Source organism: Saccopteryx leptura, chromosome 3 (assembly GCF_036850995.1).
Source record: "Saccopteryx leptura isolate mSacLep1 chromosome 3, mSacLep1_pri_phased_curated, whole genome shotgun sequence".
Lineage (NCBI taxonomy): Eukaryota > Metazoa > Chordata > Mammalia > Chiroptera > Emballonuridae > Saccopteryx > Saccopteryx leptura.
In genome coordinates, this window is record NC_089505.1 from 14,522,315 (window position 1) to 14,542,165 (window position 19,851).

The 19,851-nt window shown below is 43.5% G+C and overlaps 1 protein-coding gene and 1 non-coding gene across 5 annotated transcripts in view; one reads left to right on the forward strand and one right to left on the reverse strand.

The window, feature by feature from the left end:
* ESR1 (estrogen receptor 1) overlaps positions 1-19,851 on the reverse strand; it is a 343,642-nt gene that overhangs the window by 5,394 nt on the left and 318,397 nt on the right. For 3 of the 4 annotated variants that reach the window (XM_066372976.1, XM_066372975.1, XM_066372977.1), the window contains exon 8: positions 3,384-3,567. The exons of the other annotated variant lie outside the window; for it this stretch is intronic. In XM_066372976.1, the coding sequence (XP_066229073.1) occupies positions 3,384-3,567 (184 nt within the window). The remainder of the gene's footprint in view (positions 1-3,383; positions 3,568-19,851) is intronic. 4 annotated transcript variants of the gene reach the window in all.
* TRNAS-GGA (transfer RNA serine (anticodon GGA)) lies at positions 16,403-16,478 on the forward strand. The gene has a single exon. It is a non-coding gene; the product is annotated as a tRNA-Ser (tRNA).

The following is a 19,851-nucleotide window of genomic DNA, read 5'->3' on the forward strand; positions in this document are numbered from 1 at the left end:
AAAAAAATACAACCGCTGTTATCTACCTCGAAACTTGAAAAAAGTACCATGTGTCCACAGTCCCAACAGAAGGCCCTGGACTCCATCTGCATTGTTAGGAGGGGAAAGTCAGCTCAGGTTGGAGAGCGTCCATGAAAACCCAGCGTCAAAGCTACGCAAGCCTGGCAACACCACCACCGAAATGACAGGCTTGAGTGGCATTTTGTTTATTTTTGTTTTGTTTCACTTTAATTTAAAACATCCTTAAAATGAAAAGCCTGCTGGCTCTGACACTGTCTTGCTCACACAACCTGAGGAATGACATTTAGAGTCAGGTGAAATCTGGTGTCAAATTCTCTGAGCAACAACGTATGGCCGGGCCCAGGTGTAACAAAAGAGTGTTCTGTGATTTTTGGTAGATCGTAGTGAGGCACCAAAATACTAGTGTGTGTGTGTGTGTGTGTGTGTGTGTGTGTGTGTGTGTACCAGTGAGAGAGAGAGAGAGAGAGAGAGAGAGAGAGAGAGAGAGAATACTCAAAGCTTTCAACAGAACAGCAACTTCTCACCAGCTTTTCACAAATTCAAACAGAAACTCTAGGGGGCGCTCCCTGTGGCTCGTCTCACCATATATTATATTTCCAGTCAAACCAGCGAGGCCTGTAAGTTTACTGCAGATATACCTGGGATTCACTTATTAGGTTTGCTCATGCTGCAAATGTTGATAGATTTCCAAATTCAGTTCCTATCGGCAAATAAAAATCTTCATCTACCAAGCACGGTTTCTACAACATCTTTGAAATTCCTAGCTGAGACTAAAAATGAATACATTTCTTCAAGGAGAGGGTTCAGGTCTCGGCCAGAAAATTTGATAGAGGATTATGTTATTCTGATGGGGTCCCCACTCCCCTCTTTGTCATATTCATCCAAAGAAAACAGACGGGAAGGGTTCGGAAATGTGTACTCCAAATGCAGTCACCTACTCTACCTGCCCAGGTGAGTAACTTCATCTGTGTCACAGGGATTTTGATGGAATTCTTGAAAATAAAGACTACAATTGCTTTCTCCCAAACTTTGCTGAGTGGAAGCCCTTAATTGGGAATTTGAAATTCACAGGATAGGGAAATAGCCAAGTAAGTTTTTCATTCATTCCTTCACTCAGTAATAATGCTGCGAGCATATACGACATATAAGACTTCACTGTAGGGGCTACAGAAAAAAAAGGAAGATACATTTATTTTCTTAGGAAGCTGACAATTTGCAAGTTTGTCTCCAAAGAGGGTGGCACCTGGGACTTTAATGGGCAAACTTCTTGCCATTTGACCTACAGTCTCAAGGTTTGAAAGCCCCTTAAAATTGATTCTGATTCTTTTCAGACCCTTGGACCTTCCCTCATCGCCACTAAGGAAAGGAATGTCCTTTGCAGACCTGAGGTCCCATGCTTACTCCATGGGCACCTGTCTCCCTATTGCAATGATGTCACCTCATTTCTGTGGCCTTCATGGAGTACAAAAGCCACCCCTTTCGTCCTCCCCTCTCTGCAGGCTAAGTTCTTCTCGTGACAACAGTACCCACTAAGCCTCTGCCAGCCACTTTACAGGTCTATTGAGAATAGACATCAGGTCACTATTAACTTTTGTAACAGAAAGCTCTATTGCCTCTGGTAAGGTTCTTCCTTAGTGCCAATAGGAAATATTTAATGATCAGTTACAATATGCCAAGGCTTAAGCTAGTTGGTATTTGGTACACAGGGTACACAAAACGGATTATGATAGCTACCTCACAAGACTACAGTCTAAGGGGCAGAAAGATAAAACAGTGGGCAATAGCCTGACCAGGCAGTGGCATAGTGGATAGAGCATCGGACTGGGATGTTGAGGACCCAGGTTCGAGACCCCGAGGTCGCCAGCTTGAGCATGATGAGCTCATCTGGTTTGAGCAAAGCTCACCAGCTTGGACCCAAGGTTGCTGGCTTGAGCAAGGGGTTACTCCGTCTGCTGTAGCCCCACGGTCAAGGCACATATGAGAAAGCAATCAATGAACAACTAAGGTGTTGCAGTGAAAAACTAATGATTGATGCTTCTCATCTCTCTCCGTTTCTGTCTGTCCCTATCTATCCCTCTCTCTGTAAAAAAACCCCCAGAAAACAAAAAACAAACAAACAAAAAAAACCCAGTGGGCAATAACAACCACAAAGAGCAGATTCAAGTCCCAACTATGCCTTAAGGGGTCAGGAGATGCCTCCTGCAAGGAGTGATAGCTAAACTATGATAGACTAGCTTACTGTTCAGAAATATGCACTCCCTGTGCCATGGGTCCATGACCTTGACTTCGGATGCCATCACGTGACTTGCTTGGCCAATGGAATGTTAGCAGACATGAATTAAAAGCTTAAAACTGCCATTTCTATGAAAATAACATGTCCCAGCTAAGCTGTGGGTACAGAAGGATATAGAACAGAGGCACCTCACCAACCGGCAGGCCTGCAGCTTACAGCCATTGCCCAGCTGCATCCAGCCTCCATAGCTGACTCCCAGATGTGTTCGGGAGCCGGGCAAAGAGACAGAGCTGCCCCAACTGCCTGCAGCCTGCGGTGGGCTCCCCATGACTCACAGAACCCTTGTTTATGGCTAGAGCTCAGGCTGCGAGGAAACCCTACAAAGTAGGGGCAAGAGTGGATAAAAAAGTAACATTAGCAAAATAAACACATTTCTACTTTGATCTAAAAGCCTTTCCAAGGTTTTTAGTAAGGAAATGACGTGATCAGATTTGCTATTAGGATGGTCACCCTCCACTGTGGAGAAGGAATTTGAAAGGCAGGGAGAAGTGTTGGATGGCTGGGATGGAAACCCAGAAGGAAATGACAGTGCCTTTGACCAAGGTTGATGGCAGTGGGGGTGGCAAGAAGAGGCTTGAGAGGGGTGGAGGAATCAATGTCGACTCTCCACGAGGCGTAGGGGTGCAGAGTCTCTCGTGTAGGATTTGTAAGTGAAGCAAGGAGATTATGCTGCAGGAACCACAGTAGATGTGCCCAGTGCCTTCAGAGGATGGTGTCCTCACAGATGTCCCTTGATCAGGTGGGACAAAGTGAGTGACAGAAATCGCTCTCTTCCCCTGATGTGCACACTGCACACTCTCCCTCCCCCTGGAGGACCTTGCACATGCTTCTAACTAAGTATAAATATCTCTTTCTCCAGGAAGCTTTCTCTGACCCCACTCCCATGCCCAAGGCAGGTTTCAAACCTCGGTCTCGTATCCTCCCAAAGCGTTTATGCTTATTTCCTGCCAGAAACTGTGCCAAGTGTGCTGTCTGCATCCGGGCCTCCGCCCTTCCCGGGCCAGCCGGGATGTATGCTTGGGGCCTGTCTTCCTTCTGCCTGTCCTGTGGGGGACCGAGGACGCCTCACCTCATGTGCCTGATGTGGGAGAGAATGAGCAGGAGCTGGGCCAGGCGCCGGTGCTGCTGCTGCAGGGTCAGGCCGGCCTTGGCCATCAGGTGGATCAAGGTGTCTATGATCTTGTCCAGGACACGGTGGATATGGTCCTTCTCTTCCAGAGACTTCAGAGTGCTGGACAGAAATGTGTACACTCCTGAAGGTGCAGAGAAAGAGAGAGAGAGAGAGAGAAACTCAAAGAGGATGACGTCTAGGAGACTGAAGGTGTGCATGAGACAAAACGGGGAGCCAGCGTCTTCCCCTCACACAGCGAGGGGGACATGTAGGACCCATGTGATCCAAGCAACCTTGCAGAATTCCTATGTGTGAGCCAATTTCCAGGGTTTGTCATCAAGAGTTCCCAGGAAAGGCACTGTTAGCCTTGGGGCCGTAATGGTCCTACTAGTTACCCCCTCTCTGACAAGTTTGACACTAACCCAAATGATCCCCTTAATGCGGATGATAACCCTGTGACAGGGGCATTATCCTTCCTTTTCAAATGAAGAACATAAGGGCAGAGAGATACATTAACCAGGATAAATCACGAGGAAGAGAGCAAAGCTGAGACGGAAGCCCAACAAGGTAACTCCACATCTGCTCATTACAAGGAGATGCGCAGGAGACATGTGATCTCTTGGTTTGCTCAGTGATTGACAGGTACTTTTTTCTGGGTAATGCCTAACTTGCTGTTACATTTCAGGGCAAAGGTGTAGGGCCCCAGTAGTTTTCCTCCTCCAATGAAAGGTTAGTGACAGGTGGTGGACCTTGCAAAGTGCTGTTTTTCCCTGCCAGGCCTTTCTTCCGGCACTAAATTCTCCTCCCTGGGCCACATGTAGATGCAGAACCAGTCGGCCACTCTAGTCTTTTGGACAATAACAGCCCCACCTCACAGTGTCCACATACAAGTCCAGAAAAATCAGAGGTTTTTTTCTTGAATCGTGTATGGACGTTGTGAGATAGAACTGGTTTGCTCTAGAAATGCCGAGCTTGGAGGCTGAGAATAAATACAGGACTTTGTACTAGTGCCATCTTCCTAGGGCACAAGGAGTTCCCGGGTGCAGAACAGGGCATTCCAAGGACCAGCAGAGAGGATAGCTGGGGCGGGGGTGGGGGCGGGGGCGGGGCCGGGGCCGGGGCGGGGCCTAGGGAATCCTGGTTCCAGTTACATGGTCCGGCTTCTTATATTTTTATTCATTTGACTGTGGAGTTTTCATAGTATCCTTTCTTACACATGAATCTATACATTTCTTTCTTGCTTAAAGATACTGTGAGTTGGGTTTCTGTCACTGGCAACTGAAAGAATTCTGACTATTCAACTAAGTTGTGAGCTCAGCCCAAGGACCGGAAGGAGGTTGGCAAAGAGGTGGGGTGTATGGAGAGCTAGAGGGTCAGGGTGGCTCGCCCTTATTTTGGGGCCACAAGGATGGATTTTCTATCAAGTGAACATTCGACATTAAGCTCCCTGCGGCCTAATGATACCATCTTGCAGGAAGCAGATGAGGTGGTATTTTCTCCCAATGACATGTAATTAGCAATATATTTTTTTGGTCTTTTTTTCTATTCAGCCCACTTGCCTTCTCATAAATATATATATTTTTTCTTCCCCCTCCCCATCCTCCTTATGCCTTCAAGCTAAGGCTTCCAAGTTTATCATCCCTGACTTTTTAGTACTGATGTGGGGACAAGTTATGGCTCACCCAGCACCTGTAAGTTGGGAATGGGGAAAACATTTACCTAGAGGAACTCATAGTAAGCAGAGTTGTAATTACCTGGAATGGAAAACGGCTAAGTTTTAAAACAAGTACAACAACAACAGCAATAAAACCAGAACGGTCAGGATCCTGGCTTGCATGCAGTGAAATAGAATAATGCAGCGTTTGGTACCCAGGAGCATGTTGGTCCGGACCACAGAGAGCACAGAATGAGTAAGCAGCAGGGACGTAGCGGGACAGGAGGAGATTGCTGGATTGCTTCGTTGATGTCCCATGTGGGCTGTTGATAAAGCATGTGTCCATTAGAAAAACAAGCAGATGTCCAGTGGCCTTCGTATTGGCCCAGAGGCATTGAATGGCAGGGAAGGTGTGTGTAGGAGGTTTGGGAGTCTGGGACAGCCTCTGCTGAGTCCCCATAACCTGCCTCTCGCCACACTGTGTCATCACACACACTCGAGCCCTGTGTTTTCTGAAGACTATCCTGGGAACCTGCCCAGGCCACAGAGCTGTGTTCATCCAACTTGGATGATACATTTTCCACCAATTTTCTATTTTGTTACTACTCAGGATGCTGGCCTCATTCACTCTCATTCTTGTTCAAGGGGCAAACAGCCTTGATGTCCCTTCCTGGGAAGGAGACCTGGGAAGGCACAGCCCTTGGCCTCCCTACTCGTGCGCACAGGGTTAGAACAGAATGTGCTAGAATCTGAGACGTCCTGAGGGCCAGCATTGCACTGTGCCCCTTGCAAGGGAGGGAAGAGCCTTGGCACTCAGACGTCAGGGTAAGAAGTTTCCTCTCGGTCTGTGGATCCCTGCTCTTCCTCGACATGCACACACAAACAGAGATTCCTTCCCTCGGCACGCTGTCATGGAGAGCGTACTGTGCACGTGCATTATGTTACATGACAAAGGTTCAAGACTTATTTTATTCTAAGTGTTAACGTCTTATGAGCAGATATTGCCTGTGGAGTAAGAATTCTCTTAACACCGACTCTTGGGAGGCAAGCCATTCTCAGAACAAGCCTGTTTTTCTAGATCTGTTTTGGCATCCATACAATTTATCATCTCAGCCTCATCAGCAGATGCTGCTAGCTGGGCAAGTACACTTAGAAGGAGAAATACAGCACTATCGAAATGCCAATAATAGACAATCTCAGCCATCATCCTTATGGGCTATTCGGGCCAAATATGGTCCAGGTTGGATGCCTGTTGCCACTAAAGGGCTGTTTGAAAGAAACAACTGATACCTAAATTCCCAGAATGCTTCAGGAGCATTGGCAAGAGGCAGGTGGGGCTGCTGGTCACTTCCACATCCCAGGTGGTCTCTGCCACCCTGGGCGACTATGCCACTGTTCCCAGAAGCACAGAGCCACAATCTGAAACAAAGGACCTTCAGAAACATTCTTGCGATGGGACAAGCTTTTGCAACTCTTGAGGTTGCTTCAAATCCCAAAGGTGGACAGAAACCATCTGTATGTCATTATCCAGGCTCAGAGTGTTGTGGCCAGTTCTGAGCATCTCCATACTCCGAATCTTACAGCCAACACTGAGAGCTGTAGGAAGAGTCTGTGGAGAAAGCTGCAGACAGCAAGGAACGGGCAGCAAAAACCGCAGGGACACCCCCGCATACAGATCTCAATTCCCTCCTTCTCTCTGTCTGGGTCTCGCTGAATCCTCTCATTCTGCTGGGACACTCTTTTCCTTTTTCCTTTTTGCTCTTTATTCCACAGGAACTCCTCTCCACGCCTCATCACTCTTCCAGGTAGTAGAGTCTTCCAGAATTTGGAGGGACGCAGGCATGAACATGCAGTGTACACATGCACCTGGCCGTGCCTAACATGACCAGGGTGACCAGCTGGCCCTGCTGTTGCCCTCCACTGGGAGGCACATTTAACCGCTCCTAGACAGGGGAGGACTGCTAAGGTCCCGGGCTTACCAGATGCTTAAGGACACACTCTCCAAGCAAGGCCACATGTGGTTTGTTTGTTTTTACTGAATTTATTAGGGTGACATTGGATAATAAAACTATACAGGTTTCAAGTGTACAATTCAATAAAACATCATCTGCATAAAGCATCATGTGCTTACCACCCAAAGTCAAGTCTCTCCCTGTTCCCATTCACCCCCCTTTGCCCAATTTCACCCCCTCACCCTTGTTTCCCTCTGGTTATCACCACACTGTTGTCTGTGTCTGTGTGTCTCATCTACACACACACACACACAGTTGTTTAATCCTTTCACCTTTTTTCACCTACCCCTCCAACCATCCACCCCTCTGACAGCTGTCAGTTTGTTCTATGTATCTAAACTTCTGTTTCTATTGTGTTTGTTAAATTAATTGGTGAATTAGATTTCACATATAAGTGAGATCATATGGTATTTGTTTTTCTCTGCCTGGCTTATTTCACTTAGCATAATAATTTCCAGGTCCATCTATGCTGCTGCAAAAGGTAAGGTCTTCTTATTCTTTATGGCTGAGTAGTATTCCATTGTATAGATGTATCACAGCTTGCTTTATCTACTTTTCTACTGATGGGTACTTGGGCTGTTTCCAGATCTTGGCTATTGTAAATAACACTGCAGTGAACACAGCAAAATGTATATTCTTTTGAATTAGTGTTTTGGGTTTCTTCAGATATAGGCCCAGAAGTGGGATTCCTGGGTCAAAAGGTAGTTCCACTTTTTAATTTTTTTTGAGGAAACTCCATAGTGATTTCCACAGTGGCTTTACCAGTCTACATTCACACCAACAGGGCACAAAGGTTCCCTTTTCTCCATATCCTTGCTGACACTTGTTGTGTGTTGATTTGTTATTTTTAAAGATTTTATTTATTGATTTTAGAGCAATGACAAAGAAAAAGAAAGGTGGATGGAGGAGCAGGAAGCATCAACTCATAGTAGTTGCTTCTCATATGTGTCTTGACCAGGCAAGCCCAGGGTTTTGAACTAATGACCTCAGCATTCCAGATAGATACTTTATCCACTCTGCCACCACAGTTCAGGCATTTGTTGACTTATTGATGAAAGCCTTTCTGACAGGTGTGAGGTGATTGCGGTTTAATTTGCATTTCTATGATGATTAGTGACTTTGAGCATCTTGTCATGTGCTTATTGGCCACTCAGATGGCCACAATGTTTCTTTTCCAAAATGAAGACAGTGACAGTGGACCCAGGGGAATCCTTCAGTCTGTGGCAGCTTGACCAAAATGAAAGGAAATGACTCAAAAGAAAAAGATAGTGAAGAAAACTCAAGTCCACAGCTGTAATTGGACTGGCCCAGAAAGCTGTCACACAACTGGGACAAAAAAAGAACTTCTCCTCTTAATCTGTTCACCCACGATAAAGTGGTAGATCAGCCTTTCAGGTTTTCTGCTGGGAATTGCTTCGACAACCAAACAGCATGTTTGTTCAGAAGGGTCTTCAAGGTTGACAGTTGGATGAGCAGCATGTTTGTTTTGTGCTTAACCTATGACTGCTGTTTGTCTTGGGGATGGTATGGGCCCTTGTGGCTGTTCAAACAGCTCATGGTCGCCACTGCCACTTAGTGGAAGAGGTTGTGCTGGACATCCTACAATGTGCAGAATAGTCCCAAACAATGAAATACAAGATTTTTTATTATTATTATTGAATGCCCTAATGAACCGAGCCTACTATAAACAAAAATCTGTAGCGCAAAGTTTTGAAAAGCTTTTATAAGGCTGTCCACAAAAGGTCCAACATGCACACTTGCTAGAGAGAGGGAAGTTCAAATGGAATGTAATTTATTAAAATTAAGTCATGCACTGACTTTCTGTAGTCTGTCAATTGAATATGTTACCTAAGCTTTTCCATGGTATACTTGGTTGAAATGACTTTGGTGCAGTTGTAATACAAAAGCAACACACCTGGTTGCAAATATGTAGAAGAGATGCAAGGCTCTTCTAAACAAAATCAGGGTCAACTATTATCAAGTTGTAAATTTTGTGTTCTTGCCTTCTATCTGTTTTTAAATAATTTTATAGCATGATGAGATATCCATTTTGTGAAAAGTACATTTTAAAATGATTTGGGGGTTCTTGTCTTTCTGCCTTGCCTTAACACAGTCTCCAGAGACTTCTCACACACTTCTTGATCAATCTTACATGTATATCCATTTCTTTTTTCTAACCCGTCATCTCTTCGTTGTTTATCTAAAGGATATGACCTTTATAAGTTCCAGAGAATGAATATTTACCTTAAATGTCATGGGTTATTAAGACAGAGTGTATGTTTCCATACACTTGAGCACTTCCTCATCTTATATCACAACAAAGGAAATTATTTTGACAATACACATAATAAAGACCAGCTCATTTGCAAAATTATCTCTTTATATTATTCTTTGACAGTCTGGTTCTGTTGACATATTATTACTAAATCAATCTAATTTCTTTCTTTGTTCTTGTCATGTATAAACAAGTTTTGGTTGGTTTTAAGTTTTCTTACTCAGGTGATCCATCTCTACCTTGGTTTTTTCATATGTCTGTACTTACTGTATAGAAAAACTCCTGATCATCTTTGTATATCCAGATAGTCATTATAAATACATATAAGCATTTTACTACTTTATTATGTTGTTTTTTTTTAACCATAGTCAAGCCTGGCCATCATATTGAAATACATATTATTTTGTCTTAAATTAACTTAATATTATTTCTCTTTTGTATGACAGTTATGAAATTACGTTGACTTTTAAAAATATGCGCATAGATAAGCTATTATATATTTATTTGATTTCATGATGCTCAAAGGGATATGTAAGTTTTATTAGACTGGTATTGTTTACTGGCAATTTTAGCAGATTTTTCCCCACAGTTTGTGATACTCAGATGTGGTGTATCTCAGAACCTCCCATGGACTCCCATCTAAACCTGCTGACTGGCAGCTTGGACTGAAGCTCTGATACCTGAATGTTTTCAAAAACCTCCCCACTGAGGAGGCTGATGCTCAGCTAGAACCATGAATCACATGGCTATACCATGGTTTCATTATAATAGCCAACCAATGTAAATTCTTAAAAACATGGACTGTATCATCTTCCTGTAAAAAGTGCCTTATCATGAAACAATAAGCCTTTGAGGATGTGTTCTCCATACATTTCATCATCACGTGTGGTCCTCTATGATCCCTGCAACCCCGGCCTTCTGCTGGCTGGTTAGAATGGGAGACCTTGGAAGCCAATCAGGATTCCAGAGTCTCATCAGCCTGAGTCCCTGAATGACCACATGGAAGAGGCTCTGACACTAACCAGTTCATGCACCCAACATTGTTAAGTTAATAAGAAATAAACCTCTATGCATTAGAGCTATTAAATATTTTGGAAATTTACTTGTTATAAAAGTTACCTTATTTTAATGCAAGATAAGAAATATTTTATGGTTTACTGATTGAATAAGTGAATATATTTGTATAAGGGAGATAAAGTCACAGGGATGTTTTGCATGCCTCCTTTGTTGCTATTTTCCACATTTCTAAGACCTTAGGTTGCATAGTTACCTTAGAAGTTATTTCCCTTCCCCCATATCAGAATTGTCACTTTTTGTTATAGAACCCATGATCTAGATTCTAGAACCACCTCACACCCCCTGCCATGTTAATCATTCATTCTCAATACTAACATACTTCATAGCAACCAGTAAGTTAAAGAACCAAAGGGCAATCCCAGGACATCGGAATGTTTAGTCAGTCATGATTCAAATTGCAGCTCCCAACATTACTGAGGATTTTAACGAGATTTCTCTCTGCTGTGCAGGAACTGACTTCTCATTTCATAAACTGAACACAAAGAGTATTGTTTTGAGCAATCTTTTGTCTATAGGTAGGAAATTTCTGTTCTTCTACTGATGTGTGATTATTTACCTGGAAGGTGAAGAACTTGTCTGTAAGCCAATCCTTGAATAATGTTTGCTGTTACACTAGTATTTGTAAGATCACAAACTCATCCAAGTCCTCTCCTAAGTGGTCTTAATGTGAGAAGGATCCCATTGAAGATACGAGTTCTTGCCAGAACCCTACATGGAAACATGGTGGTCCTGTTTATTTGGCTTCACTATAAACCCACAGACCGTCCTGTTGGCATGATAACTATAAAATCATACTCTAATGATTCAGTGACATTTATTAATTAAGTATAATTTTTAGTGAAATCTGCTAGATGTTCTAGAAGATAAATACTTGGTATGTCAATACAGTCAAACTGATTCAAAGGACAAATCTCTTATTGATGATTTCAGGTCGTGAAACTGATTAACTCAACTGACTGGAGAAGAAATTGTAAATGTGCATTTCAAAAATAATAATTTAAATGGCAGCCATAGCCATATGTCTCATTTTATATATGAAATTGCAGTTTTTAATTTTTGTAATAAATAGTCTTACCTTTTAGGATAAAGCCATTATAAATCTATATCTTGCTTAGGAGACTGATTTTTGTTAGTTATATCTGTACTATATAAAGAAACAACGAGGGTTTGGGTTTTCCTATCCCTTTAACAGTCAAGCAATAGGATTCTGAAGTCAAGAAGAAGACATTCTAAGTAGATCTTAATGGGAAACATGTGGCCTGTCCGTTACAGAGTCTGTTCACAAGGTTTCATGCAGAGCTCCTAGTGTCAGGGAGCTGTCCTGGTCTCAGGAAGTCTTGAAGATTGCCATTTGTTTTCCCAGGAAAGGCCAGCCAAAACAGCCTGGATGAATTCAATTCCCTGGACCTCATCGTTTTTTGCCTGGCATTTCAAGATCAATAGGACAACAACACAAAGCAGAAAGAAGTTCTTACTTTGGGGCAGATTATAATTTTCTGAGATGACAATAAGAGCTATCTAACATGCTTCTATACAATCTATACCCTTCCCTGGAGTCTGAGCGACCCATCACTTGTACTTAAAAAAAAAAAAAAAAAGTGGCTGGAATTGATGTTCCTTGGCTGTTGTACAAGACCATGCTTCTGTATTCTCACTGGGGTACTGCTTGCTTCTGGAGCCCTCACCATCGTCTAAGAGGGATAGTGCCTGAGGCTGGGTGGAAGCCCAGGACACAGAGAGGCCACAGACAAGCACCCTCGTTGATAGTGCAGTTGATGTTCTAGCCAACAGCCAGCATCAATTTCCACCGTGTGAATAAAGACACTTCAAGATGACTCGAGCTCACGACTCTCAGATCACCCCTGATTGAGGAGTCCCCCTATCTGAGGCTCCAGACATTGTGAAGAAGACACAAGTCATTCTCTCTGTGCCCTCTCCCAATTCATGACCAATAGAATCTAAACCTTTTTTTTGGAGGGAGGCTGTTAAGTATTGGGGTAGTTTTACTCCACAGCAGCAGTGAATAGAATACACCTGGACATTAGGGAATACAATGACCAAGAGCAGGCAGGTTGGAGATTAGATTCTTGATCTGGTTCATCATGTGATGAAATCTTATCTGGATACTCCCTGTTCCACATTATGCATCCTACTGCCTACAACACCTTAGCTCAGCCCTTGACCTCCACCCTTGTTGATGCAATGGTAAGGGCTTGAGCTCATCCTGTCAATATCAAGAGTAGTCAACAATTCTCACAGGAGGCCTTTAGCCTTAACCACTGTCTAGCCGATGATCAAAACATATGGCTCTTCCCTTAACTGGCAACCCAAATATCTGCACTCCCCTTTCTCAACAGAGGACAGAACACTTTGGATTTCAAGTTGGACGATCCTTATTGAGTCCCAGTTGTGAGATATAGACTTTGTGGAGATTTCCCTTGGAAAGATTTTATGTTGAACAACTGGTCCCGTTTATTTTATTTTTATTGAAAGTCTGTGAACGCGGTAACAGAATGTGTTTTTCTCTTCACTCTGGACAAGCAAAGGAAAATCAGAGCAAACTCCAGGGCCCACTCCTAGGAACTGTACAGATGTCCTTCTGTGTGCTGATCTGATTCTTGGACTTATTATTTTACTCATATTATTTTCGCTCTTTGTCAATTACTGGTTTACTCCTTTTGCACTGCATAAAATTTCGAAAGCTAATTCCAATCCTTCATGGAATGGGCAATAGATGATTAAAATAGTGAAAAAGACATCCATCCTCTGCCAGGTCACTAAACGGTATTCATATAAATATAAATGTTTACAAAACATTATTAGACATTCATCTGGTTTAACCTCAAATCCAGAAAAAAAATGACATCATGTCTAAGAATATATAATCGGTCTGAATGCACCAGTTCACGTCATCCTGAACTGAACAGCTCTGCTTACATACCGTGCTGTTCTACACTTGCATCTAATAAATGAAAGTTACACGTTCTTTGTTCTGATTTGCATATTTGTCTCCAGAGCCACAAAGTTTTAGATACATTTCCTCCCTTTTTCTTAGCTATAGGACTGAAATGTCTGCTAGTTCTCTCTGACTATTTTGAAAAATATAATTAGCGTCAAGCATCACTATTTCAGAGACGCAAGTGGGCGTATCAGTCAGGTATATCAGTTCCATCCTTTCCAGTGAGCACTAGGGTGGATGGAAATTGCATGAAAACATGTCATACGACTGGTAAATTTATCACGTTTCCTTAAGCAGCGAAAGGTTTTATTATATTGCCAAAAAGATACAGAATTCCAGAACTATGGATTTAAAAGGGACCTTAAATTCATCCAGTTCAGTGGTTCTCAATCCATTTTGAGAATGCAAACGCTCTTTAAGAAGTGAACCCTACGTGGAAGCCTCATAAATCAACTGGGCAAAGTCAGACTTCTCTGACTACAAAATTCTCTGAAATGGAAGCACCTAGAGCAGGCATCCCCAAACTACAGCCCACGGGCCGCATGCGGCCCCCTGAGGCCATTTATCTGTCGCACTTCCGGAAGGGGCACCTCTTTCATTGGTGGTCAGTGAAAGGAGCACTGTATGTGGTGGCCCTCCAACAGTCTGAGGGACAGTGAACTGGCCCCCTGTGTAAAAAGTTTGGGGACCCCTGACCTAGAGCTTGCTCGCTCGGCCACTCCCTCTCTGCCCCAGCTCTCTACCTTTGGTGACTCTGAGGCTCCTCTGGAGCACGAGCCTTCAGCAGAAGAGGTTTTAGGAACCACTGGTCTCAGGAGAATGAGAAGACAAGCCACAGACACGGAGTGATAGTTACACAGAGACATTGTTGATAAAGGATCGCTGTGAAAAATATACAAAAAGCTCTTAAAAATCAACAATAACAAAACAACCCAATTAAAAATGAGCAAAAGACTTAAATAGACATCTCACCAAAGAAGAAATTTACAGATGGCAAAAAAAAAAAGCATATTAAAAGATGCTCTAGGCCCTGGCCAGTTGTCTCAGTGGGAGTGCGCTGGCCGAGCACGTGGATGTCCCGGATTTGATTCCTGATCAGAGCACACAGGAGAAGTAACCATCTGCTTCTCCATCCCTCCCCCTCTCACTTCTCTCTCTCTCTCTCTCTCTCTCTCTCTCTCTCCCTCCTTCCCTCCTGAAGCCATGTCTTGATTGGAGCAAGTTGGCCCCAGGCGCTGAGGATGACTCCATGGCCTCCGCCTCAGGTGATAAGAGTTTGGCTCCTGAACAACGGAGCAATGCTCTAGATGGGCAGAGCATCGCCCCATAGTGGGCTTGCTGGGTAGATTTCGGTCAGTGGGCATGCCAGAGTCTGTCTCTCTGCCTCCCTTCCTCTCAATGAATAAAAAAATTTAATAAATAAATAAATAAATAAAAGATGCTCTACATCATATGTCATTAAGAAATTGCAAATTAGAACAGTGAGATACCACAACACACCTATTAGAACGGCCAAAATCTGGAACACTGACAACACCAAATGCTGCTGAGGATATAAAATAACGGAAACTTTCCTTCAATGTTTTCAGAATAAGAAATTGTGCAGCCACTTCAAAAGACAGTTTGACAGATTCTTACAAAACTAAACACATACTCTTACCACACGATGCAGCAATCATGCTCCTTGGTATTTGTCCAAAGGAGTTGAAAATTTATGTCCACACTAAAACCTGCACATAAACGATGATAGTACAATCATTTATAATGCCAAAGCTTGGGAGCAACCAACGTGCTACTGTAGGTAAACAGATAAGCAGTGGTGCCTCCACACACTGGAGTCATTCATTCAGCACTAAAGAGAAATGAACTATCAAGCCATCAAAAGACACGGGGAAATCTTAAATGAGTATTACTCAGTGAAAAAAGCCAACCCGAGAAATAAAGACTATATACTGTATGATTCCACCTATATGGCATTCTGGAAAAGGCAAAACTAGGGAGACAGTAAAAACGATGGGTGGAGGAGGAAATGATGTATGCTGAGAATGCAGAGGACTTGGGAGTAGGCACTGAAACTGCTCTGAGACTAGAGGGGTGGTTCTATGTCACCCTATATTTGTGAAAACCCACAGAATGTACAACACCAAGGGTGAGCCCTAATGTAAACTATGGACTTTGCATGAAATAGATTTTTTAAATGTAGGTTCATGGACGGCAAAAGTGCACCTCTCTGTTGCTGGATTTTGACAGCGAGAGAGGCTGTGCAAATGGTGTGGGGAGATGAGACGTGGGGACTCTGTCCTTTTTTCAGTTTTACTATGAACCTAAACCTCCTCTAAAAAACATTTAGTTGATTAATGAATAACTAAATAAAATTAAAGTTCACCACGTTTAATTAAAATAACTCACCCCTGCTGATCCATTCCAATTATTGGCCTCACTGAGAAAGAGAGGCTCCCAGACGGTAAGGACCCAGGGGGAGTGGGGGCTGGGGCTGGGAGGAGTTTCGGGGCAGGGCGGTGCAGGACTGGACTCACCCGAGGTCACCCCATGGCCAGTAAATAAGTGCCGGAGCTCGGACTGGAACCCAAATATACCTCACCTCTGGCGCAGGGTTCAGAAGCGACACCAAGAATTTCCCAACTTCAAAGCTCGTGAGAAACTGGAAGAGATTGCCAGATGGACTCGCCTCCCGAGATATTTGAGAAAACGAATCGTTTTCCTGGAATGATGCAGGAGCCATCTAGCTTTTCAAAACAGGGTGCGAGATGGTGGTGCGCAGAAAAGGGCGCGCTGTGTACACGGGCATCGTTAAGAGTTTCTTTAAGTAAGAACTTTCACCAAAATGTGAACAATGATTACTTTTGTGTGGTGAGATTATGATTCCTTGGAACGGTATTTTTCTTGGTGGTTTCTCTGTGTTTTCCAAGTTCTCTGACTTGGGCATGTACGACTTTCGTAATTTAGTCGAGGAAAATGTTATTAAAAATATAAAATCAGGCCCTGGCCGGTTGGCTCAGTGGTAGAGCGTCGGCCTGGAGTGCGGGGGACCCGGGTTCGATTCCCGGCCAGGGCACATAGGAGAAGCACCCATTTGCTTCTCCACCCTCCCCCTCCTTCCTCTCTGTCTCTCTCTTCCCCTCCTGCAGCGAGGCTCCATTGGAGCAAAGATGGCCCGGGCGCTGGGGATGGCTCCTTGGCCTCTGCCCCAGGCACTGGAGTGGCTCTGGTCGCGGCAGAGCGACGCCCCGGAGGGGCAGAGCATCGCCCCCTGGTGGGCAGAGCATCGCCCCTGGTGGGCGTGCCAGGTGGATCCGGTCAGGCGCATGCGGGAGTCTGTCTGACTGTCTCTCCCCGTTTCCAGCTTCAGAAAAATACAAAAAATAAAATAAAAATAAAAATAAATAAAAATATAAAATCAGTGTCCCCTTTATTCCTGTTATTTCCCACGCTTTGTCAACGCCTGGACTGTAAGGGGGAATGTAATTGGTGAATGGTTACTCCTAGGAATAAGGTGCTTGCTACAGGGAAAGTCATTATTAGTCTTCTCACAATACTCTATCATCCGTCTGGATGTTGTTCACATTTCTGAATCTCTCCAAGCCTTGTCGTTTTGGCAGGAAATGAGCTAACAAATTTGTTACTAAAGCTTCAGAGAATAATTTTCTTAGCTGGAAATACCTCTGTCATGTCTTCCACAACCTGAGCTATATATAATATCTAAGTAACAAAAGATCAGCTTCAAAGACTGACAATATATTGTCCCTAGAGGATTAGCAAGTTGGATTGAGAAGAAAGCACAGCCTTAACATCTTACTAGAAGGTGCCAAGTGTTTGGCTTCCCCTGAACGTGAAGTTCCTTACCTCACTCAAAGAGGACCATGGCTGGACCCAGAGAAACGGCAGATGCTTCACCTTTTAAGGTGAAAATGAACTTTACATTCTGGGTTTAGCGCAGGGGTCCCCAAACTTTTTACACAGGGGGCCAGTTCACTGTCCCTCAGACCACTGGAGGGCCGGACTATAAAAAAACTATGAACAAATCCCTATGCACACTGCACATATTTTATTTTAAAGTAAAAAAACAAAACGGGAACAAATACAATATTTAAAATAAAGAACAAGTAAATTTAAATCAACAAACTGACCAGTATTTCAATGGGAACTATGCTCCTCTCACTGACCACCAATGAAAGAGGTGCCCCTTTCTGCCCCTTTCAGAAGTGCGGTGGCGGCCAGATAAACGGCCTCAGGGGGCCGCATGCGGCCCGCGGGCCGTAGTTTGGGGACCCCTGGTTTAGTGCATTACTGCTATTGATGCCAATTGAAAAGAACAAACAAACTGCTCCTGCCTGTCCCCTCCTGTGGTCACGCTCAGCCATCCTTGGAGCTGACTACTGCTCCGAGCTGGACCGTGACGCCCAGTGTCTGTCTGCTCCCGATTGGGAGAATATGGAGACTGGACTGCACGTGACCCTGGGGCCTCCATGGGATTAATCAGGGCTCTCTTCGAGCCCGCAGCCCCTCGATCACGAGATGAGAGCGAGAATGGCACAGTATCGGGGTCATGTGGTAAGCTGCTTCCTCCTGGCTCGTGACTGACTAGGAAAGGTCATGCCAGTCACACAAAGCCCCAGAGGCCAGAGCAAAGGAACTTGCTGGAGGAGCCAGGTGGTCCTTCCCTTGATGGGTGTTTAAAGGGGGGCACACTGCCAGCCGTCCAACCGCTCCTCTTTCTTTCTGTAAATGTCACTTTTAAAAATCAGTGGCATCTATGCTTCTGTTTCTATGTCGTTTGTTAAATTATTTTGTTGATTAGATTCCACATGTAAGTGAGATCATATACTATTTGTCTTTCTGACTGGCTTATTTCACTTAGTATAATAATTTCCAGGTCCATCCATGTTGTTGCAAAAGGTAAGCTGTCAGAGAGGAGGTAAGTTGGGGAATTGGGTGAAAAAAGATGAAGGGATTAAGCATAATACATTTATATATATTAAGCAACATCCATATATATATATGTGTATATATATATATATATTATATATGACACAGAGACACAAACAGCAGCATGGTGAGAGCCAGAGGGGAAGAGAGGGTGGGGCAGGTAGACGTGGGCAAAGGGTGGATAAATGGGGAGAGAAAGAGATGTGATTTTTGTGTCGTGAGCACACCATGCAGTATGCATATGATATTTTATTGTGTACACTTGAATGCTGTATGGTTTCATTAGTCAATGTCACCTCAATAAATTCAATAAAATTTTTTAAAAAAGAAATCACTGCTTAGCAAGCAAATGGAAAATATATTATCTAGCATACATATATAGTCTACTGGAAAGTTCTGTCCATTTCTGGAATAAAACAAAATACAAATTTTTCTTACTGTCAATAAACTTTATTAAATAATATAATTGCCATTATTATTAATGATTTCTTGCCAGCATGAGGGCAATTTGTATATCCCATTTTTGAAAAATGGTTTCATCTTTTGATGCAAAAAATTGAACCAGTGCTTGTTTGATATCTTCTTCATTTTTTAATTTTTTGCCCTTCAAAAAATTTTTTAAGGACAAAAACAAGTGATAGTCGGAGGGTGCTAAGTCCGGGGAATACGGTGGATGCGACAGACATGCTTCTGTAGCATTTCTTCCTTGTTGAAATTTGTAAAAGTTACAGTGGCATAAATGAACTTTATCAGTAGCCATGGGTACACTATGGCTTCACACATAAGACTAACGTGAATCAACTTTGTTTTAGTTAATTTGCTACGTCAGTATGTATACATTAAGAGATAAAAATAGAGAGGCACACATGCGCCAAATAAACATGTGCTTACGGGTCGAAACTTGTTGTGATAGAAACGGACAGAACTTTCCGGTAGACCATATATATATATATATATCTCAGTAGCAAAGGAACCAAAGGCAGAAGATAAAACATAAAATGCCAACCTCATTTGCATCCTGACTGCTTGGAATCAGAGCAGTTTGCCAACACAGTGTCTGTACTGGTCCATACAAATTAAAGTTAATATAGCAGGCACCTATATTGATATAGTAAAATGAAACAAAATTCTCAGGTGACAAGGTGCTTCCAGAAAGGTGGGCCTGGGATGTCTTTCATGTGAGGCCTACAGGAAAGCCTATGGACAGTTGCTGCCTGCGGCCCCAGTAGCGGAGGGGCAGGAAGTTGGCCGCCCTCTCTGCCTGGCCGGCAGCGCACGCCCTCCCCTCTCTTCCACTTTGCGTGATAAGGTTACATTGATGTGAAAGTGTAATCTGATAAGGCTTTCTGGAGCAGTAAGCAATATGTGTCAAGAGCCTTAAAGATATTCATAGCCTTTCACCCAGAAAATTTAGAAACGTAGCCAGAGTGGTGTCGAAAGTGAACCACAGGACACATACAAGAGTGCAAGACAAGTGCTATTTCTACTAAGCACTTGTAAGA